At 37.2% G+C, this 25,422-nt stretch overlaps 1 protein-coding gene across 1 annotated transcript in view; it reads right to left on the bottom strand.

Annotated features, from left to right (window-relative positions):
* Positions 1–25,422, bottom strand: part of EFCAB11 (EF-hand calcium binding domain 11) — a 58,819-nt gene that overhangs the window by 21,713 nt on the left and 11,684 nt on the right. Inside the window, 1 exon segment of the mRNA XM_027738504.1 lies at positions 4,843–4,847. Within this exon segment, the coding sequence (XP_027594305.1) occupies positions 4,843–4,847 (5 nt within the window).

The raw sequence follows: 25,422 nt of genomic DNA, 5'->3' as shown, positions 1-25,422 counted from the left end.
TGATGCTCCTGTTCATGCACCTCAATTGTATCATTTAGTAATGCTTTAATTTTAATGAATATTATGACTGCTTGAGGCAGCGGAAAAAACTCTGACTTTTACATGAGACATAACAAATTGCAATACAGAGTATAATGTTAGTAAGGGACTCACTTAAACATATACTGAATTCTTTCTATCCCTCACAGACCTTAGCCCCTTATATCTAAGGAATCTAAATTTAACAGTAGGGATAACTAAAGGCTAGCTACAAAGAGTGACATTTTCTTTTCCCATATGATTTTCACATTCCATGTTCATAGATAAAGAGCTGAAGATACAATTCATATCCAAAATCTTTATGAACTCTGTAGAAACGAAAAAAAACCTACCACCATTTAGCACTATATATCACTCTGTCCAGGGCTCAACTACAAAAACTTCTTATAGGAGAAAAGCTAGTAGGAATCATCAGACTAGAGTCTGGTGTCATATGAAACATTGCATATAAAATGAAATACTTTATTTGACTGGTCCCCTCATCAGTCTTACATGCTGATAACCATGGAGGCAGAGTCTATGATGGAAAGATGCAAATTTTGCTAATGATTTCATTCAGCATGGCATGATGTTTCTTGCATTATATCTCTCATATGGCAAATTGAAGTAAAAGTTACTTCTTTTGCCTGAGAAACAAAGAAAATAGAATAAACCATAAATACAAGAAAAAAGTTTAAAGTTGTAAAAAACTGTATCACTGAGATTATAAAAGATTTGGCACAGTCCCAGATCAACCTAAGAATGAAACTAAATGTGTACAAAGCCAACACACACAAAGCAAATAATTCCTAGAATGGCAGAAACTCACTAATCAAAAGATTTGCATAATAATCATCCATCTGTATGGAGCACCATATGGCAAACAAGACTGTAATTTCACTAAATATGTTTTTCAAAGGAAACAGGTTGCTTGCATTTTCATCTAAGTAAGAATAACCAACCTAGTCATAAATGGCTGATACACCCAAGTGAGGGGAAACTTTTGATGTAAATATGAGAAAGGCATGGAAAGCAGTGTACTGCAAGAATCACACATCTGAAAAACGTATTTCACGTGTGTAACAGAATACGTAAAAAAAGAGTTTCAAGAAGAAGAGAAGCAGTGAGCTACTGGCAATGAATGACATGTTCAAATCTTCGTAAGATTTGTTAACATAAATAATTTCAAGTTACTAATGTATCAAAAACTGAATTCCAGTTTAGCTTTTCATAGTTACAACTATACTAATAAAATGAAAACTTCAATATTACTTTCTTATGCATATCTGAAAGAACAGAAAATATAATCAAGATCACACATGCAGGGATAAGATTCAGAACTCTTGTATCTGTTTATGTAAATTCTGAGAATATTAATATTGACAGCTTCTTCAGGAACAGAATCAAACTCTAGCATATCTATAAAAACCACATACCAGTCTTTCTATATTTAAATAGCTTTATTTAAACTCATGAACATGAGTTCACTGATTTTATAGTAAACAACAATTTTAGCAAAGCAATACTTTCAATAAGGATTTTAGGAACTCTGTGGAACTGCATGCTTCCTCTTTTTAACCATTGATGAGACAATTATTTTTAGGACTCTAAGCATTATTGTATATAAATCCATTGCTTGTCTGCTACAAATTCAGGTGACTAGAGAAACATCAAATGAAGGAAGAAACAGAATTCAGCAATGGTTGAATGGGCCTGTTTTGTGGATATATTTTTATAGATGTGGTAAGTGTGGTGAGGAGTCCCTTGCCTTTGAAGAGGAGGATAAGCAAATCTATTTTTGTAGGCATATATTCTTAGCTGTTTGGAGCTTTCAACAGACCACTCAGTAAGAAGATACAAGAACAGGTTGTATTAATCTTCAAGGAAGAAACTTGTTAAATTTCAAGCAATCTATGGGAAAAAGTAAATAACATTGTTTAGTCTAGGGAAAACTGAGAGGAGATCTCATTAATGCATATAAATATTTCAAAGGTGGGTGCCAGGAGGGTGGTGCCAGACTCTTTTCAGTGGTGCCCAGTGACAGGACGAGGAGCAATGTCCATAAACTGAAACACAAGAAGTTCCACCTCAACATGAGGAAGAACTTCTTTACATTGAGGATGGCAGAGCACTGGAACAGTCTGCTCAGGGAGGGCATGGAGTCTCCCTCTCTGAAGACGTTCAAAACCCCTCTGGACAAGTTCCTGCTCTAGGCGACCCTGCCTTGGTTGGACTAGATGATCTCCAGAGGTTCTTTCCAACCTTAACAATTCTGTGATTCCTATGATAAAATATTCCTCAATTTAAACCATTATCCAGCAAGCTTTAGCATATTACTAGTGTCTAAGGAAATGTATGCTTGGAACATGGTTTTGAAACATAGGCCTTCTTCTGACCTTTAATAACATTATGCTTTAAATTTCAAAACTGGAGCACAGAATTTCGAGTTATCAGGATCTGCAGATTCCATACCAGTTATACAGTTTTAACCATTTAAAGATTTCAGTTGTAATGCTTCTGAGGAACCTTAACATTCCTATTATTTATTTGACATTAAAAAAAAAGCATAAATGTAAGATATTAATGGGCTTACATGGACGAGAAATTTCACATATCAAACCTGCGATCCTCAGCCATATCCAGTACATGTAAAAGCAACTGCTTCAGGCTCCATATTTTTCTTAGTTACCTTGCAGAACTCATGCTTATATATTTTTATGAAAGAGAAGAGGTAGGTAAGATAATTAGTATTGTCAGATAATCATAAAAAAATACACACATAGGGCAGGTAGGGGCTTCTAGTTTAAGGAAGTCTTTTTACTGACAGAGTCTTCTGAACTTCTTATATAGTTGCTCATATCTATCATGTTCATTTTAATGAGCTCTACAAAAAGGTTACATTTTTGACCTCCAGAGCTCAAAGATCAAGCTATCACAGTTTCACTTCTTGTTTAAAAACTCTGGAATCTATTCATATCATGGGCATTATATGACCAATTGTTCTAATGAAAATTGGGCAGATTCTGACATATGAGTCAAAGTAACATATTGCCTACAGCTTCAGGGTCCATAATTGATTCATCTTTAAATAATTACCATATCACCTATAACCCTGCCAAAGCATGTTTTAAGACTCAGAACTCCCTGAAGAGAACCATGTTTTATTACTAATTGGTGTAGAGAAGAGAAGAGAAGATGGAAGGAGAAGGCAGCTGGCTTTAACTCTACTTCTTCAATGTTAGCATAAAAACCATGTAATTATTTCTTTTTATGCTTGTCTTTGGTGTTTCTAGGTTTGTTCAGTACTCACCTTTATGTAACTGGGTAGCAAGACTAACTGCAGGCTAGTAAAGGGTCTCCAATGACAAAATCACAAACTTTGCCTAATTTTAGCAGCTATGGTGCTGTAAGTTGTTTTCGCTTTGCTTTCTGAGCAGAGATAATGAAGGTAAGGCACACACAGAACCTGAGGCAAAGTATAAAAGCCCCATGTAATTACTTCAGAAAGATGGCAGTAGCCATGCAGTAGCTCTGAAGTTGAGAACATAACAATGTGAAGAGCCTGGATATATTGTCTGACAGTTCATACTGCCTCGAAATGGTAGCTGTAAAAAGCATGGTGTTTCCTGTAACTTACAAAGAAACCCTAATGGCACCTTGTAATGGTCAAGAAAGCTCAGTTTTGAGCCAAACAAGAATACTAGACACTTCAAAAACTTGTTAACTGAACAGAATTATTAAAACTATAATTAAATGTCAATCCTTTTGTCCAAGCTAGATGAGATGGGAACTCTCAGTGGCAGTTATGCCTCACTGTTGTTATTGGACCTTTAATTTAAAGCAGATGGCTGGTTTTGATCCAGATCCAGATCCAGATCTAAATGATACATCTTGCACCTTGCTGGACTGTCTCACTAGTGTCATTGACAGTGCTGCTGCCAGCAGAGGTCTTGGCTATGTATGTCTACATCATCCTGTGACTCTGCAACAACGGCCTTAGGAGGAGCCTGAAGACATTCTCTAAGAATGGTGACCCATGAATATGGATGTGCTTGGTAGCTGAGTACATTATTATGCACACGCATATAGGCTGTCTGAGGGCTATTGCAGAGATTAATATGTTAATCTGACTGATGACAAGTGTTCCTCAAAGCAATACAAACAGAGTTATTTGCCTCCTGCTACTGGAACAGGCAATATGACTACTGGCTATTGAGACAATTTTTCATAGATTGATAATTTTAAGTTAAAAGAAAAGATTAGCAAATCTTGTTCGACTTCTGGTACTGTAATGAATATTTTTTTTTTGTTAATTGGCTGCATGTGTACTTATTTTAAAATAACAGGTAGTTCACTATTTCTCTTTGATAACTTGATAATTTGTTCCAATGGTTACTCTCTAACTGCCTTTTCACCATGGTTCTTTGCTATTTTCTCCATCTTAGAGTCATTGACAGATTCTACCAACACTGACAAATCACAAAATATTTAATAAAATGAGGCCTTGTATTAATAACTGCAAAATCCAAAAGGAAACACCTCTGATCGTTTATAATTTTCCAATAACTTTCTGAAATCTATTCAGTCAGTTTTGCATTCATATAACACATATATAATCATAGAGTCATTAAGGTTGGAAAAGACCTTTAAGATCATCAAGTCTCATCATTACCCTAACACTACCAACCTCACTACTAAGCCATTTCCCAAGGTGCCACATCTCCCCCCATTTTAAATACCTGCAGAGTTGGTGGCTCTACCACTTCCCTGGGCAGCCTTTTCCAGTTTTGGTGAAGAAATTTTTTCCTAATACCCAATGTAAACCTTCCCTGGCACAACTTGAGGCCATTTCCTCTTGTCCTGTGACTTGTTACTTGGGAGAACAGACTGATCCTCACTTGCTATAACCTCCTTTCAGGTGGTCGTAGAGAGGAATAATGCCATCTTTTAAATCAGTAAGTTGTATAAATTACATTGTAGAAAATTGTAAGTATGTGAAATCTACAGAATCATCTTTATCACCAGAACTTGTATTTCACAGAATGAAATCAAGCACTGTCCAAATTCTGCTGTGCTGTGGACAGTAAGGGAAAACTAAAACAGAGTCTGTCACACCTATTAATTTTTACTGTCAAATTGTAGAATCATAGCATCACTAAAGTTGGAAAAGACCTCCAAGGTCTTTGAATCCAAATGGGACCCTACAAGGCACAGGGAACACACATAGCTTAGAAATCACTGCTAACAAAATTTCTTGAGCTTGTGATGCCAAATTTGCCCCAACAGGCACTGAAGAACTGCTCTGTTTCACTAGTAGGCATGAGTGGTATGTATATTATAGTGAAAGCCACATTTAGTTCTCCCTTAAAGGCAGTATTTCTCAGAGACATTGGAATAAAAGACTATTTGATATAAAAGATTCAAAAGCAATAGGATCAAATATGACAGCATGCCTTTCAACACAATAGTATTTTCATAAAGATAACTTCAGTTGATCTAGTAACTCTCTGGGACCTTACTTAATTGTTAATTCTTTTTTAGTTACCTGTTTTCATACAATCATGAAATCATAGAATGGTTTGGGTTGGAAGGGACTTTAAAGATCATCTAGTTCCAAGCCCTCTGCCATTGGCAGGGGCACCTTTCACCAGACCAGGTTGTTCAGAGATCCATCCAACCTGGCCCTGAACACTTACAGGAATGGGGCATCCACAGTTTCTCTGGGCAACCTGTTCCAGTGCCTCACCACCCTCACAGTCAAGAATTTCTTCCTAATATCTAATCTAAATCTACACTCAGTTTAAACACATTCCTGTTGTCCTGTCACTGCATACCCTTGTAAAAAGTCTCTCTCCACCTTTCTTGTAGGCTACCTTAAGGTACTAGAAGGCTGTAATTAGGTCATCCCAAAACCCACAAAGTTCTATTTCCCAGACTAAATTAACCCAATTCTCTCAGCCTTTCCTCATAGGAGAGGTGCTCCATCCCTCTAATCACCTTAGTGCCCCTCCTCTGGACTTGCTCCAACAGGTTGGTGTCCTTTCTGTGCTGGGGACTGCAGAGCTGGATGCAGCACTGAAGGTGGGGGTCTCACCAGAGCAGAGTAGAATGAAAACTATCAGGCTATTTTTGTATTATATTTAAGAGACAGTATTGAACACTATGCTTATAATGACATTTTACCTTTTCTACTGTACCTTTGCAATTGCCAGCCTTCCAATTCTAAACAATACAGGCACAACATAATTTTAGAAACTGGGAGAGGAAAATATTATGTTGGGTGTATCAAAAGAAAGAAAGAAAAAGAAACAAAATTCCTTTATTCATTTCCAGAATCCATCTACCAATAGCAGAAAAATAGATACAAGCCTTTTAATATGAATGAGAAAAGTGGTTCTGTGAGAAGAGCAACAATGCTAAGCTAACCAGAAATCACACTCTAACTGTAAAGCATACCATTGATTTTGGGATGACAAAGGAGATCATTTAAAACTGGAAATAATTTGAGCTGTGGATGTCATCTGTACACATCCATAGCACAAAGTAACCTGCTTGGATGGTGTGGGGTGAGCAGTGAACACTGGCTACCTGAAATTCTCCAAGGCTTTTGATGTGCTTTCCCACAGCTTCCTCCTAGAGAACCTGAGGCATTAGAGTCTAGAGAAGTGGTCTGTGTGGTGGGTGGGGAACTGGCTGAGGCATCACACAGTGTGGGGTGGTCAGTAGCTTCTTTTCAAACCAGCAGCCTGTCATAGGTGGGGTCCCCTATAGGACTGGGCACAATACTTTATTATCTCATAAGTTATCTGGAAGATGGGATCAGGTGTACCCTGGTGAAGTTCACTGATGATACCAAATTGAGTGGGGAAGTGGATACTTCAGAAGAGAGAGCCACTCTGCAGGATGACCTGGGTTGGCTGGAAGAGTGGGCTAAAAAGAACCTTAGGAAGCTCTACAAGACAAGTATTAAGTCTTGCACCTGGGAAAACATAATCTAGGGGTGCAGCATGGGCTGGGATCTATCCAGCTGGGGAGCAGCTCTGCGGAAAGGGACCTGGGGATCCTGGTGGACAAGCTGAGTATGAGCGAACAGTGCACTGCTGTGGAAAAGGAAAGCCAAAAGGAAGAAGGTTTTCATCAACAAGGGCATCACCAGCAGAGATAAAGAAGTCATTATCCCACTCTTCTCAGTACCTTGTCAGGTAACACCTGGAATACCTGTGTTTGGTTTTGGTCTCCACTATGCAAAAAAGCTGTGCACAGGGTGAAGAGTGTCCAGAGAAGGGCCGCAAAGATGATCCAAGGACAGGGAAGCCTGTCATACGAGGAAAGGTTGAGAGAACTGTGTTTGTTCAGCCTTGAGAAAAGAAGGCTTACAGGCGACATTATCGTCATGTTCCAGTATTTAAAGGGTTGCTACAAACAAGATGGAGACTCCCTTCTTACAAGGAGTCACATGCGAAAGCTGAGGGGTAATGAGTACAAGTTATTCCTGAGGAGATTACAAACCAAAATTTTTTCAAAATGAGAACAATCAGTCATTGGAATAATCTTCCCAGGGAAGTGGTGGATTCCTCAGTGTTAGACACTTTTAAGATCCAGATAGACAGGTGCCAGGCCATCTTGTATAGACTGTGCTTTTGCCAAGAAAGGTTGGACCAGATAATCCTTGAGGTCCCTTCCAATCTGGTATTCTATAATTCTATGTACATGGTGGAGTTCTTCATGATAAGATTAAACTGAAATCACTCTCAGCGAGTAATACAAAATTGAGTTCCCATTCAAAATTCAGCACTTCACTGGTTACTTTCCTATTCAACAGCAGAGGAATTAATCATCACATAGGTCCAGGAATGGACCCTGAAACATCACAGTTCTACTTATTCTGCCTTTCCTCAGGACTTTTATTAGCTGCTACTCTCACAGGATTGATTATTCCCTCCAAGTAAAGCACATGGCTACATCTGATTTAACAAACGTATTTTTAAGGAATCTCTTTTCAGGGTAAAACTTCTATAACAGGTAGTCTGTTACTTTAGGAAGGATTTTTACTAGGAAAAAAATATTACCAAGGAAGTAAAATGAAATAGAATGTGACGATTTGGGAAGTCTAAATTCCTCTTATCTACTCTATAGAACTAATACTTCACAGAACTTTTACAGTAAATTCTAAGCCAAAGGTTTGGATATTTTATTGTGTACCTGTGAAAATGGAGTCTTGCCTATGTTTCCTAATGCCTAATTCAGAGCAGTATTTGTTAACCAATTGATTTTTGTGCACGTGCCAAAGTACCAGTGCAGCTGTTAAAATCAATGGATCTCAGTCAAGTCTGAGTGCATCACTAGTTTATCTACATAAAGGTCTATAATTGGAATGTATATTTGTAGAAGATTTAAAGAAAGATTGAAGAGTCAAGATCAAAGGTCAAATCCAACCTACATATTCATTATGGTAGAACAGTCTTCTGCTTGCTATTTTTTCTAGGCAGCAACATGAGAGTGAGGTGGCTAAGGTTTGATACCTCAGCCTAAGCAACTAGATACCCATTTACAACTGATAAATTCTGTCACAAATTCAAATAAAGATTGAATTTATACTCAAGACTGATAAAGAAAGGCTTGGCTTTCTGACCTCAATAAAAGCTGTTATATCTGAAAACTTCTCCAGTTTTTCCAACTGTACCAACTTGTCTATAGAAAATATTTTTTACAATCCTGTCTCATCTATCTCAGTGTCAACGCTAATCCATTCTCTTACTATATCCATGAAAACTGAAAGCCAGCTCCCAACTCAAAGACCTCTGATGGTCCTTAAATAATGAGAAACTTTGTTTCAACACACATAGTGTAATATTTGTATATATTTGTATATATTCCAAAACCTGCAAACATGAACCGGGAGAAAAAACAAAGCAAAGCCAAAAAAATGTTTGTCATCTAAAGAACACTTAACTAATGACAGGTATTTTTCCATGAGATCACATTTTGCTTCTGTGAAATGAAAGAATGAAGAAAGCTGTTATACAAAGAGCTTTGTGATGTGCTGATGAGAAGTACTATACACTAATTAGGTACTTGTGAAGTTTCCACTGCTCACACTCTCCAGAACTATACCTTTTCCTACTTTTGATTAAAAAATGCTCCATCTTCAATCAATGTTTAAAGGCCTTCTGGCCAGCACAAGTGCAGCTAAAACAAATATCACCTTACTTTCTATCCATGCTATTTTCTTCTAGGCACATCTCTATCCTTTTTCTTTAGTTCCAGTTTTGCTGATTGTTTCCCCAGAAAACATAGTCTTCAAAATCTGGGGAAAATAATACTCACATAGAACCACAGAATCATAGAATTATTTAGGTTGGTAAAGACTCTTAATATCATTAAGTCCAACCATTAGCCCAGCACTGACAAGTCCATCAGTAAACCGTGTCCTTGAGTGCCACATCTCCATGTCTGTTAAATACCTCCAGGGATGGTGACTCCACCACTTCCCTGGGTAGCCTGTTCCAATGCTTGACAACCCTTTTGATGAAGGACTTTTTCTTAATATCCAATCTAAACCTCCCTGGTGCAACTTAAGGCCATTTCCTGTGGTCTTGTCGCGTGTTACTTGAGAGAGAAGATGATCCCCACCTTGCTACAACCTCTACCTCAAGGTCCTCAGCTGCTCCTCATAAACTAGTGCTCCATACTCTTCACCATTGCCCTTCTCTGGACATGCTCCAGCACCTCAATGTCTGTCATAGTGAGGGGCACAAAACTGGACACAGGATTTGAGGTGTGGCCTCACCAGTGCCAAGTACTGCCCTGGTCCTGCTGGTCACACTATCTATTTCAGATACAAGCCAGGATGCCATTGGCCTTCTTGGCCACCTGGGCACACACCGCTGGCTCATGTTCAGCCAGCTTTTGACAAATATCCCCAGGTCCTTCTCTGCTGGGTAGCTTTCCTGTCACTCTTCCCCAAGCCTGCTTTTGCCAATTCTTACTTGGTGGCTGTGAAGCTGCTTCTGTCAAGGTGGCAGCAAATCTCCTTACTATTCATATAACTTTCTCAACTTCTTGAATATAGCTAAGCTTTAGACTTTGATTTATATTTCATGGAATGCATATTTTAGACAACTATTCTCTCATTTGAGCCAAAACAAATATCAAAAAGTATATCCTTTCAGCAAAATAAAATTCTTTCATTCAGTTCTATTATCACCCCTTTGCTTCACTCCTGTTATCATATGAAAAATTTTAACTGATAGTTAACATTATTGAAGTTTGTCCAAAATGTTATTCTAAAAAGCCTTCGAAAATCTTGGAAGCTTGACTTCATTTAATATTTATGGAGTACTTGGAAATCATAGTCTTTCTTGAGAAAAGACACACATATCTTTTAATTCATTGTCACCACAGAACTGTTAAGGTTGAAAGTGACCTCTGGAGATCATCTGGTCCAACTCCCTTGCCAGCTACCTTGTCCAGGATTGTCTCAAGTTGTTTCTTGAATAGCTCCACAGATGGAGACTCTATAAGCTCTGGGCAATCTGTTCCAGTGTTGTGACAACACTTACACTAAAAAGTGTTCTATTGTCTTTCCACCAACATTTAAATAGTATCTTCATTAGAGGCAAGTTGCATATTGCAAATAAGTTTCTAATTTTCTTATTTAAACCTCACCTAAAATTAAAGATGTGCAGGTTAAGATTAACCTCGGTATTAGCACAGAATTCTACAATTTTTGGATTAAAAGCATTTTGGAACCTACTGGATCTAATTTTTCTATTTAATAATTCTCATCCAGTTTTTCTACAAGTCTTTGTTGTCTCCTCTGGGAGACGTTTGTTGCTATGTTTGTATACAGAGTTCATTGCTTTCAGTGTTCTGCAAGTCAGATTACTTATTCATTTTGTTTATTTCACTGCTTCTGAATCAAGACAGACCTACATCTTGTAAGAATATAAGTACTTTACACTTTTACAGCATATTCCACACAAAGTATTGATTTTCCTCATAGGGACCAATTATAAATTATGAAGGAAAATTCTATCTCTTTACTGATACTGCACCTTTAAAAAGACCAGTAGAAATTATACCAGAGGAAAGATACTACTTAGTTTTGGCTCCTTGCAGAAGTTGATAATGATGTAATATTCCTAACACTTTTGTTAGAACACTTATACACATTGGAGAACTTTAGTACGTTTTAAACATTCATTTAAATCTGTTTCTTTTCTCTCCGTAAACTAACTGTGAATACTGACCAGAGAGTTTTAAATCTTCTTCAGCTTGGTTTTCCATTCTTTAGTCTTTTGTTTTCATGGCTGAAAAGAGGAACAGTAGCCTTGCTGTCGGTAAACTGTTCCTGTTCCTTAGAGGCTTAAGTATAGGTGTTCCATGTGAAAAGAGAGAGCAAAGACATTTGCAAGTATTTACAAACAGGATTGTAAGAACTGTCCTTAATCACAGAATTAGAATCCCTGATGTCTATGCAAAAAGCATCCAGACTGAGGAAGGAAAGGAGGAAGTATTACTACTGACAAAGGATTTTCTTTTGGTTTTAGGTAATGTGTTCTAAATAACTGGAATAATCTGGGGTTTTTGTTGATGTTTGGGGACATCAACATCTTCACACTTAAATCTGTGATATGCTAACAGTTCCGAGACTTACTTGTACATTGGTACTCTGGAAAACTGTGTATATGGCTATTTACTGTGACCTAGCTAAGTGGAAAACAGACGAGGCAAAGGCAAACACTGGACTGAAGAAACCACTGGAACAGCCAGCAAAAGCTATCTAGTAAATAAATTCCATATGCAACCTGGGACTAAGTTTTAAAGGGCCCATTTAACATTGGAATCTTCCTGAAAATTCAAACTGGAATGTACTTCTGTTACACACCTTCAAAGATTAAAATTAACCTCCTATCTTCTACTGTCCCAAAGAAGCTCCAATCATCTAGCTGGGGTTTTTTTAAAGGTGGTTACACTTTTAAGAACCACAGGCTAAGACTCTGGAAATCTCAATACTTACTAGTGGTGCAGTACTAGAGGATACAGTAACTTGAAAATGGTTTTACAGTTTGATTAATTATACCCGAATTAACTTTGCAGAGTTTGGATGGTATGGATTAAGCTAGGCACAAGGCCATGCACGCAGCAATAACACTGAGCAGATGTTCATTAATTTAATAACTTCACTTGATGAGTCAGAATGAAACAAAGAAACTGGAATTCTTTCTTTAAAAACAAAAAGAAAGCAATATAACTGAAGACTCTGACAAAATGCATAATTTCCAAATGTCTCAAAGAAAACGTACAGCAAATCCATCTTTGATTGCTTGATTCTGCATCTTCAATATTACTTTAAAACAAACTTTGTAAACATAGTTTCTCAGGTTTAAAAAAAAAAAAACAAAACAAAACAAAACAAGAAACAAGTACAGGTATAATAGTATTCAAATAATGATTAGAGTTGAAATCTATCCTACAATCGTAGAATCATAGAATGGTTTGTGTTGGAAGGGACCTTAAAGATCACCTCATTCCAGCCCCACTGCCACAGGCAGGGACACCTTTCACCAGACTGGGTTGCTCAAAGCCCCATCCAACCTGGCTTTGAACACTTCAAAGTAGACCAGTAACGAGGTTCTGCTTAACATCTTTTTTGCTGACATGGACAGCAAGTTGCCGATGACACCAAGCTGTGTGCTGCAGCTGGCACACTGGAGGGAAGGGATGCCATCCAGAGGAACCTTGATGAACTTGAGAGGTGGGACTGTGCAAACCTCATGAACTTCAACAAGGTCAAGTGCAAGATGCTGCAGCTGGGTTGCGGTGACAGTACAGCAATTTGCAGAAGAGTACATGGTATCCTTTGGCAGGTATGTAAACCACAGATCCTCTCACTACTCCTACAAGACAATAATTTTAAACACATTCATTGATCTGTGTATGTTAGAAACCCTTAACATAACTTTCTAATTCATTGGTGTAGAGAAGAAAAAAGGTATTTATTTTGATAGATTTTTATAAAAAATTCTTCATAAATTCCAAACTGTACCTGAAGACAGTTAAGTGAAAAACTGTACTATAGGAAATTTTGTCTAAGTATTAGAAAAATAAAACTTTAGAAGGAAAAACATGAACACATTCTTTGAAGAAGCAATTCAGAGGCAGAAACTGTAGGAAAATCGGATTCTTGCTAAAAAAGAATGATATTATTTCAAATGCTCATTTTCTAAGTAACTGAAGTAATTAAAAATCTGTGTTGATCCTATGTTGCTAAATAAACTTTTATTGTATTTTACATTTATTATTTAGTTGGAATGTTTTTATATTTTTCTTTATAGTCAATTCCCATTTTATTATGTATTTTTCCTTAGAGTAAGCTATATTATAGTGAGGCACTATTACAGAGGAAGTTGCTGCCTAATTTTTTTCTAGCTAATGTTACAGGAAAAAAAAAATTAGTCTACAAGAACAAAAAAAGTTTCAGTATTTCTCTCAACATTCTTTAAATCTGGTTTTTTTCTCCATCTTTGCTTTTCTCATCTTTTTTGTATTCTTGGTTATTATCCATACCATGCCATGCACATGCCTTTTTCCTTTAATTACTTTTTGTACTTACTTGTTCATCCACACAACTGCCTGTTGCTAAGCAACATGCATAACATTAGTACATACATTCACTTATCTGTGAACACATTCTACTTCCTATTTGTGTCATTCCTTTCCAATATTTCACCCCATTCCATTCTGCTGTTGATTTCTACATTTTTTCAAACCTCGTTCAGAGTAACTTGCCTAAGAGTATTCATACAATTTTTTATATAATTCCTAAACAGCCAATATAGTTTTAATACTCAGTGTTGATAGTCTTTTTCTGATTTTTATCTCTTTTCATTAAAAAAAAAAGACTGTACAGAAAATACTCTGCATGAAGAAATGTATCTATTAACATGGACAGAGGTATGAAGTCAAGAATACAGGAAATACAGGCTAATACAGGTAAATACAGGCTTAACCAAAAATAGACGCAGGAAGGGCAGAAGACAACATGAATTAGCATCCAAGATAGAGGTTGTTCCATAAATATAACGAGGTCTTGGAGGTAGAGAGAACTGTAAATTTGATGTAGTTAAGACACAGGAGCAAATGTAGGACTTCAAACACAGAATGTCTTGGATAAACCAATTACTTCATCCATTAGGAAACAGAAGACTTCGGTATTGTATGTTTCTTGAAAGCTACATAGAATAGCAAACAGATTAACTTCAGTAAGCTTTCTCTGAAAGACTGTTAAGACTTACTATACAAACACCACAGGTGTCTACTTTTAAGCATTCATATTTAACACTAAAAATTGAAAAAGTTTGGTTATAAACTATTATAGAATAGGAAAGAAATTCAGTCACCCATCATCCTTCAGTCTCCCTTAATTCTATTAATTTTTATTCTCTGACATTCTTTCAGAGTCATGGAATGTTTTAATAAATTGTCTTCGAAAAGGCAATCAGGGTTATAGCAGGGTAGAAAGGGGTTAATAACGTCCTAAGGAATTAGCCTTGCCAAATAACAGATGCTGTCAGCGTCAATCCAATTTTCTTGTCTAGAAAAAAAAATTACTTACAGGAGTAGAAACAAGATGTTTAATGAGTAAAGAAATAATGAATCTAGCCTTCCATAGATTTGCTTCATCCACCTACCACAATAACCTGATTCCTTGGTGACTTCTCACTTTACAATACTTCTGTTTCTTTTCATCTTCTCATCCTTTTCTTTTTCCTTGTTGTTTGGCTGAGTAAGATAGAGTACATGCCATAATTGATTGAAGCTTTAGGCATGTTTAAAAACTACATATATGTAAGAAATTAGTAAATACAGGCTTAATAGATAACTTGCTTCTATTTCTCAGAATGAATTAATACCATGTTTTCTGCCTCAGCTGGAAAACAACACATGTTGCTACAATTTTAAGTAGGCCAATGTGTTAACAATAATTAAGGCAGGGTAGACAGAAAGCGTGAATGCATAAGACTTACTTCCCTAGAAAACCAGAATTGTATATAGTGAAACAAAAAATAGAGGTAGTATTGATCAAAACTCACCATATAGAATGAAAAACCAAGGTGTCTCCCACTCCAGAGTAGGCAGCATGTAATGTGCTCAGCTACCTGCTCTTAAGTCTTTCTTCTACACATCAGCACATACAGAGTCCCTTCAAAAGGCCTTTAACTTTTCACTGAATTATACAATGAAGACTGACCTCTTAAATCAATACTATATTCAAGCACTGACAAAAGTATTCTGTACCGCTCTGTGAAAGTATGCCAAATGGCACCATCCACAGGCAATGCACAAGATGTGTGTTTTCTAAATTTACAGTTATATCATATGTCACTCTTGAATCACTCTTTTCACACAAAAAAAGAAAGCTTTATTCTTTGGCATGGAACTTCATCTTAACCTAGTTTTTCCATTCATTCAAAAAATTTTGTTCCACTTTATACATGTCTTCCTGAGACTAAGAAACATTAAAAGGGGTAAGGAGGAAGAGAGGAGAAATCAAAAGTTCCATCAATACAACAATTTAATCTAAGATTTTCTCTAATATATGATATCATTCATATATGAGCATGGTTTAGGTAGCAGCAGCCCCAGCAAAGAAGGCATCCAAATCAAAGATCCCATATCTCTCTGGTCACCTAAGGTAAATCACAGCTGGTTGTGGCTGGACATCTGCCATCATGCTGGATTTTCCGGATTTTCAGAAGGTTAAACTAATTTAATCTGAATGAACCTAAAAGCTATTAAGAATACTTCACGATTTCCCATTAAAGCTGCAGTAGTAGATAATGGTTCCTTTAACATCTAAAAGGTCTTAAATGGTCTCACCTTGAATACTGTGTGCAGTTTTGGGCACCACAATATAAGAAAGATATTAAGCTATTGGAGAGTGTCCAAAATAGGGCAATGAAGATGATGAAGGGCCTAGAGGGGAAGCTGTGTGAGGAGTGGCTGAGGTCACTTAATCTGTTTACCCTGGAGAAGAGGAGGTTGAAGGGAGACCTCATTGAAGTTACAACTTCCTTATGAGGGGAAAAGGAGGGGTAGGCACTGATCTCTTCTCTGTGGTGACCAGCGACAGGACCTGAGGGAATGGTCTGAAGTTGTGTCAGGGGAGGTTTAGGTTGGATATTAAAAAAAGGTTCTTCACACAGAGGGTGGTTGGGTGCTGGAACAGGCTCCCCAGGGAAGTGGTCACATCACCAAGCCTGACAGAGTTCAAGGAGCATTTGGATTATACTCTCAAGCACATGGTGTGACTCTCGGGGATGGTCCTGTGCAGGGCCAGGAGTTGGAGTCAATGATCCTTGTGGGTCCCTTCCAACTCAGCATATTCTGTGATTGTGTGATTCTGTATTGTCTTGGTTTTGGCAGTGATAAATTTTTTTCTAGTAGTTGGTACAGATCTGTGTTTTGGATTTAGTAGAAGAATAATGTTGATAACACACTGATGTTTTAGTTGTTCCTGTGCAGGGCTTACCCTAAGTCAAGTACTTTTCAGTTTCCTATGCTCTAACAGTGAACAGATGCACAAGAATCCATGAGGCAGAATGGCAGGACAGGTGACCCAAACTGTCCAAAAGGATTTTTCACACAGCAGAATGGCATGCCAAGTATATAAATGGGGTGAGTCAGGATTGGCTGGGAGGGTCCAATAGCTATTGGAGAATGGGTTTGGCATTGCTCAGTGGGTGGTGAGCAATGGTATTGTGCATCACTTCTCCCTCTCTAGTGTTACTCCTCTCTCTCTCTCCTTCTCATTATTATTATTATTATTATTATTATTATTATTATTATTATTTTATTTGGTTTCAATTACCAAACTCTTCTTACCTGAAATTACTCTAAAATGTTCATTTTTTTTCAGAATCATTATTATTTTTCACTATAGAGTTAATATAAGGAAAAATCTATTAGGTCCTTAAATTGGAATAACACTCATACTCAAAAATTCTAGTCACAGAATATTATGTATATTTATGCATAAGCAGAAGACAATGCCACTATGTATTTATATTCACTAACTTAGATAAAGAATTAACATTGCATTTGGTATTGTAGTACATACACCATATTAATGTTACCCATGGGAGAAAAACCCAGCAGATAAAAACCAATAGAACGAAGATGAGATTTGCTGTCAAGCTTGTGATTTAGGTATGTAAGACAAACAGCTTAGTATTTATTAGATTAAGCAAGACACACAGTCAGTTGCAGTAGACAAGAGAAATCAAAACTATCTGTCAAGAAAACAAGGGCTGTTTATTTGCTCGTTTCCTAAAATTATTTGATTCCAAAAGAGATTAACAGTACTAGGAGCTTATAATCAGGGGACAAAGACACAAACATAAAATGCAGTTGTGTGTGTCTGACTAAGAATATACTAAAAATACACTAAAAATAAAAAATAAAAATCCTTAATACAAGGTAGTCACAAAAAATAATTCTTTTTGCTTTGTTAATGTACTTACTAGTTAAATATGGAGATCATTGATCACTTTCTCAACAGCAAAACTGCATTCTAAGAATGGAATCTGGCTTGCTTTCAGCAAAGACTCATAATCAGCTTGGAGAATAAGACTTCAAATCATGAAGAACTTGAAATAATTTCTTTACCTGTTTCTGCAGGCCATTTGACAACATGAAGTGATGGGTATCTTCAAAGAAAGATCTGCATTTGTCTCCATATGCATTTTTGAGTGTTCCTGGTTGAAATGTAATTATGAGGAACTATGGAAAAAGAATGGTTTTCAACAGCAACAAAGGAATGAGAGGACATCAGACAAATAAGTAGTTTCCTCCCCCATTACCTATCACAATGGGCATCATCAGATGTTCCAGATAAAGAATAGTTATGGACACTTTACTATCTAACAAGTTTTTTCCTGTTCCTAGTTAATAGGACATGAACAAAGAAGTAAATATGGAAAAAAAAATAGCTGTGAATTCATAGGGAGGGGGTGAGATAGGATGAAGAATTAAAATATTATAGGACTTTAGGGGCTAGAAACCAAATATCAATAGGGTGAGAAATTGCCATGAAAGATCTTTTTTCCAAAGGAAAGGAGAATTTAGTATGAATCAACTACCTCTCCTACAGCTACTACAGTACACAAACGCAGTGAAGAAATCTGAAGACACAATTTCTGGTTACATCTGAGAGACAGAAATCTACAGTGGGGCAATTCTCCTCAACAATGAAGACTTTTTCCCATATTCACACAGAAATTTCCCCAATACAATGTGTCTCCTGTAATGGTACATCCTTGTGTACTGAAGACTCCTCTTCTGTAGTATCATCACTGTACCAAAGCAGAAGATGCAACATATGCTCAAGTGTATCTGTAATCTTATTTTTTCTAGGATTCCATGGTTAAAAGGGAATCTTTACATAATAGATTTTTTTAAGATAACTTGCACAAGTTACAAGAGATTTGGAGGAAAAAAATCAGAGGATACATTTTAAAAACTCAGAAATCATCTTAAACTTTCAGGATTTATGGTATTTTGCTTTTCAAACTTCTGAGGGAGATATTACAAGAAATGAATACAAAGTTATAAATCATATTAAACAAATAATTCTGTGAACAGCTGAACTAATAATGCCTGATTTCTTATAGATTTGCATGTTATGATTGATTGACTTTAGAGTCTGGGATGGAATCTTTGTCTTCTCTACAGCTGGGTCTTTCTAAGTTGTGGCTTCCATGTAGACTCTGTGATGCCTGTTAAGATTCATTAACTCATATAACATTCCTTTCCTCTGTTGGGGGCACTTATAGCATCTCTTTCTTCTTTGTTCACCTATTTTTATGAAACTTGCAGAAATCCAATTATTCCTTTGATCTCAGCTCTTCGTACAGTTCACTGAAACCAGCCTGTAAGCTCCAAAGGTATCCATGAGCGGACACCCATTATCCTACAAGCTTTAAAAGAAGTCAATTAAAAATCCCACAGAAATTCTTGTAAAGCTGAAATATGAACATTTTTATAAACTTTGTCCAACTTAGGAATATAAGGATTGCTAAGAGCACATGCATCATTTCAATTCTATTAATAATATCTTTAATTTAAACAGAATACTGAAGATGAAGGGACACTGTGCAGCTATGTTATAGAGAGTACGTGCTGCCACTTAAATTTATTAAATCAAATAATAACTCAGGTTTTCATGTTAAAAACAAGCACTGTCATCATGTATTTTTTTACATTAGCTGTTAGGTTTTGTTAGGATGTAATAGTACAATATCCCCTTTTCAATTGTGTTGCATTTCTGATGCTGATTCATTTTCTCAAAATGCAGCAGAGATTGTAAGAAAAGAGAACAAAATCTAAATCCAAAGAAAACTGGTTAACAATTTGACAAAAGACTGTTCTTTTATTATTGCATAGACTGGCTCATTTTTATTTTTGTCATGTTTTTTCCTACTAAAAAGGGACCCTAGACTTTGCAAACATTTCTTTGCTACTGCAAAAGAGTTATTGCTATTTTTATTATTCATACTATCCATACTATATTATTCTGCTATATTCAATGCAGGGGTTCACCTCAGTCTTTAATAATACTGATAGACCTTGGACTGCTTGAGCCCTTGAGTCAGACAACCATGAGTGTGGGAATGGTGACTTTCCATTTGTGGACACTGAAATTTTAAGGGACCAGCTGTATCAGCTGAATGTTCACAAGTCCATGACTGATGGGATTCATCCCAGAGTTCTGAAGAAACTGGCAGATGTTATGGCAGGATCCCTCTCTATCATTTGCCACAGGTCTTGGGAGTCTGGGGAGGTCTCTGCTGACTGAATGCTAGCCAGTGTTATTCCCATCTGAAAAAGGATATGAGGAAAGATGCGGGAAACTACAGATCCTGGAAAAATTATGGAGATCATCATACTAGGTGATACTGAAAGATATTTAAAGAATAATGCAATCATCAGACACAGTCAATGTGAGTTCACAAAGGGAAAGTCCTGTTTAACCAGTTGGATATCCCTCTATGATAAGATCACCTGCCTACTGGATGACGGGGAGGCAGTGGATATAGTTTTACTGGATTTTGGTAAGGCTTTTGATATTGCCCCTCACAGCTTCCTTCTAAACAAGTTGTCCAACTGTGGGATGAGCAGTTTCATGGTGAAGAAGAGGTTGAAGGGCAGAGCTCAAAGGGTTGTAGTGAATGAGGCTACATCTGGCTGGTGACTGGTCACCAGTGCTGTGCCTCAGGGTTCAATTCTGGGGCCAGTTCTGTTCAGTATATTTATCAATGATCTGGATGCAGGAACACACCATTAGCAGGTTTGCTGATGACACCAAACTGCGAGGTGCTGTTGGTTCTCTTGAGGAACAGGAGACATTGCAGGGGGACCTATACTGGGGCTTTGGACAATAACTAACGGGATAAAATTTAACAGATTGAAATGCCAAATTCTGCACTAGGACAGAGTAATGCCAGGCACAAGTACAGATTGGGAAAGGAGTGGCTGTAAAGCAGCCCTGCAGAAAGGGATCTGAGAATGCTGGTTGGCAGCAGCTCAGTGTGAGTCAGCCGTGTGCCCGGGCAGCCAGGAGGGTGTACCACATCCCGGGGTGCATCAAACACAGTATAACCAGCCAGTCAGAACAGGTGATTATCCCACTGTACACAGTTTTGGTGTGGCCTCACCTTGAGTATTGTGTGCAGTTCTAAGCCCCACAGTTCAGAAGGATATGGAGGTCCTTGAATGTGTCCAGAGGAGGTCAAAAAAGCTGGAAGGAATGTCCTATAAGGAGCAGCCAAGGACTTCAGGCTTGTCTAGTTTGGAGAAAAGGTGGCTGAGGGATGACCTTGTTGGTGTCTACAGCTTCCTGAGGAGGAGAAGTGGAGAGGGAGGTGCTGACCTCTTCTCCCTGTGATCCAGTGACAGGACATGGGAATTGTTTGAAGCTCCATCGGAGAGGTTTAGACTGGGCATTACGAATTCTTTACCAAGGGGGTGATCAAACCCTGCAACAGGCTTCCTAGAGAGTTGACCAGTGCCTCAAGCCCGTCAGTTGGGGACTTGAGAAGCATTTGGCCAAAGCTCTTAACAATATGCTTTACCTTTTGGTCAGCCCTGAACTGGTCAGGCATTTAGAGTAGATGAACAATGTAAGTCCCTTCCAACTGAAATATTCTATGCTACTGATAAAACAACAGGTTTTCATTCTATCAGCATATGTCACAGATTACACTTCAAATAGAAGATGCAGTATATTTTACAAAAAAATCTTTTGTTCTTAACTCTGGACAAAAATCTACTTTTAATAATAAGTATGCTCTGAAAGAGCTTAAGGAACAATTTTCTCTTCAGGGTAGAGGTTCAGCTTTGGATAAAAAAGAACAAGAATTGTTGTCATCTAATGGCTGTTTAATAGGTTATTTGAAATGAGTTTGGTTGGGTCAGTCTTTTCTCCAATCTCTATCATCCAATGCAATTAAAAAATAATCAGCATCTGTGTAGGTAGTCCCTGTAAAGAGATCACCAAACTGAATAAATATAAGATATTGCTAAAAGAACTGATTCATATTTGAGGCATGTTGGCAGGTGCACTGCTATTACCACAGATGTTATTCATAAAAAAAAATAATCTTTGATGTCTATTTTATAGCTGCCACATTCTAATTGTATCACCAGGAATGCATTATGGCAACTGACCACATACATATCCCTATTCCACAGCAATGGAAAATAAAAAGGATTTGTGTGAAATAAGAATTGTCTATGTTAAAACAATTTGCTCTTCACCTCAAGGTGAAGAGCAATGACAGAAGGCAGGAGTGGTAACCAGGAGGTTGGAACCAGTGACTTACTTAAATTTTCTAACATAATTGTAAATACTTGTTTGGACATATTCTCAAAAATAGAAAAAGCACAAATTTTTAATTTAAATATAAATTTAAATTAATGACTTAAAATACTTAAATTTTTATTTCATGTAGTAATTTTTCACAAACTAGAAAAATATATTTTGAACTATTTAGAAGGAATAAATCTGTGTGCGGCATATTGTATAACACCCATGTGATAGGTTTGGCTTTCAAACCTGTGACAATTCATATCTCTGCTTATGTCAAATTTTTTATGAGTCCCTTTCTCTTCAGAAAAAGTGATATGCAAAAAGTTCAAATTTTTTAATGAATTTTCTGTAGGATTGGGAAAACAGATAGACTTGGGTCACATCTGCTAGAAACTCCATTTAAAATTTTTGTTAGGATGATTTGCTGTCAGATTTATTTATAGTGAAAGATCTATGCTTTCACTGGATACGACATAGATGTATAATAGCTTGCTGCTTCATAGGAACAGTATGCCCAGGTCCTGCAGGATTAAGCTACTGATGTTTTTTACTAGACAAGTATTAGAATGAATGAATAATTTGAATTTACAGTAGTGTACTGGCCTGGTTGAGATGGATTTATTTTCTTCACAGTACCATGAACGGTTCTGTGCTTTGGATCTGTGACTAGAACAGTATTTATAACACACCAGTGTTTTTACTGCTGAGCAGTGCTTGCACATCCTCCAAGTTTTAATTTTTTCCACGCTGTTCCCCGAGTGAGTAGGCTGGAGGTGGGTAACAAGTTTGGAAGGGACAGAGCTAGGACAGCTTACTCAAACTGACCAAAGGGATGCTCCCTACCGTATGAAATGTGTTGCTCATGCTGTGAAGTGACTTATACTATCACCTATTATTGCAATAAAGACAGGGTGAGAGAGTTGGGGCCATTTAGCCTGCAGAAGAGAAGGCTCCAGGGAGAGCGTTTTGCAGCCTTGCAATATACAAATGGGACTTATAAGAAAGACAGACATTTTCACCAAGGCCTGTAGTGACAGGGGCAATACTTTCAAAAAAACTTAGTTGGGTTGCAAGGAAGAATTTTTACAGTGAGAGTTGTGAGACACTGGAACAGGTTGCCCAGAGAACTTGTGGATGTCCCTTCCCTGGAAACGTTCAAGGCTCTGATCAACCTGGTCTAGTGGAAGGTGTCCCTGACTGTGGCAGGGGGGTAGGACTAGACGATCTTTAAAGGTCCCTTCCAACCCCAACTGTTCTTTGACATCGTGCTTAGCAATAAAACCTTGGGGAAAGGACAAGGAAGGAGGGGATGTTTGTGGTTATGGCGTCTATCGTCTCAAGTAACCATTAGGTGTGCTGCTTTTCAGGAAGCGGCTACATATCTGCCTGCTGACGAGAAGTAGTGAATAAAGTCCATATTCTGCTTTGCTTGCAAGCGTAGCTTTGCCCTCACTCATTAAAATGCCCTTATATCAACCCATTAGCCTTCTTGCTCTTGCTCTTCTGATTCTCTCTCCCACCCCGTTGTGGGGACAGTCAGTGAGTCACTGGCCACGGTCAACCCCCACAAATAGCAAAGTATGTTGTTAAGTAATTTGATTACAAAATTGGTAATAGTTATAGATAGGAAAAGCAAAACAAAACTCATTATTAATACTAGCCAAAAGACACATCTATCTTGAGGAATTAACTCATGTTTTCTTGCAAAGTATCACCCCACTTAGGCAGAACCTGGGACACATACACCCTTCATTATGTGTCATTTCCCTGTGTAATGAATCATGAAAAAGGTACTGCCTTGAGAAAGAACTTGTGTTAGGATACAGCTTCTCAACATAAAAACCAGTCAATTTGACTCTTGCTCCCCTCAACACCCCTAGTATTTTTTTTAATTAATTATAAAGATCACCTTTTTCTTCCTAAATAAAGATGCTGAGTCAGGTCCTTTACACTAATGTTCAGTCTGGTTTGCAATCGTCTTTTACCAACTCTAGAGCAATGGTATATTATTTGTGTGCATGGGACAAGCTTTTAACCCATGACTGAAAACAAACAAACAAAAAAAGTACATACACTGATATGCATGGGTAGACAAAAAAAATGCATCTTTTCTATTGGACATGGTTCTCAAGAGATAAGGAAAAAGACTTGTATAAGTGATGAAGTGTGATAATATGAAAGGCTGCAAGACAGTTGCTTAAGAAACAAGCACAACAAAGGAATAAACTACTGCAGGCATCACCAGAGCTGGAATGACATTGTACTGTGTACTATGTTTCCATAGCAACTAGACATAGGAAGATGAATGTCTCATATTCACTGTGCTCTGCAGTACATGTCTATAAATCAAACTTGCATAAAAGAGTATAAGATTTCTTCCATGGGGTGGCTCTGAAAAACAGGTTATTTTCTCATTACTAGATAATTACATGAAAGAAATATGAGACAATTAGGTAATTTTTTCTATGGAAAGTACCAATACATACAAAAGTACTAATATACCTCTAGAGTGTTATTCTATCAATCTAAAGGCCGGGTAGCATAAAAAGCAGATCTTGAAAGCCTTCTTTTCTTCCTTATGATCTGATTTACACTTGCTAGCTTTAAAAACTGAATGAGACTTTTCTGTCCACTTTTGGTTTGTAAGACATTTTTCATCATCTATATGTTCACTCACATTCACATGTGATTGATTTTCAGCTTACTTCTGTCACTGTTTGCATTATCATGCTCTGAGGTTTTAGCATACAAATAAATTATTTTTCAAGAAAATGTTATAGCTGAGACATATATTTTCTCAGCATCTGTAATTAATAATATTGTATACTTTCAATATGACATTCATACTCACAACAAAAAAGAAAAACAGTACTTGAAAATTTTTTTTTTAAGAATTTGAATCCAACTTTAAAAGATATATCTGTTCTATATCTGTTCATTTATAGACAGTCATTTATCACAAATTATTGTTGCAAAGGACTTGACACGCTTCATATTCATGTAGCCACATGCAGATCAGCAGCATTAGTATAAAGAAATTCTTGTGTGTGCTACCCCTTACAGAGAACCCCATCATGAAAGAACATACCACCACACCATTGACCTTAGCAGACACTTCTGCTACTCCTGTGCCAAGAGTGTTGAGTTTTTAGAGTACAATGGCATTTTAATCAGGTGCACACGAGGTGCATGATAAGCCCTTGATCATTTTGTTCAATGTGACTGCAATATTAGCTCAGAAACAATAAACGTTACTCTACTGTTCAGGCAAGATTACGGTCAGTTAATACAATCAAATATAAACTGACAGCTCGCCCACATTCTCCAAACTTTAGCAACAGCTGTATGCAGTATATTACTGACATTTGTAAGAAAACAACTTCCCAGGAAAAAGAACATCTACATTAGGCAGTATTTTATCAGTATGAGATTAAAATAATTCCCAAAGAATTAAAAAAAACCACAAACCCAAACTGACTCTTTACTATACTTAGACTACTTAATGAGGTATCCTATTTCTTTCATAAAGT

This window comes from Pipra filicauda, unplaced genomic scaffold (assembly GCF_003945595.2).
Source record: "Pipra filicauda isolate LSUMZ 115617 unplaced genomic scaffold, ASM394559v2 scaffold283_size971201_pilon, whole genome shotgun sequence".
Taxonomy (NCBI): domain Eukaryota; kingdom Metazoa; phylum Chordata; class Aves; order Passeriformes; family Pipridae; genus Pipra; species Pipra filicauda.
This window is presented reverse-complemented; position numbering and strand designations above follow the sequence as displayed.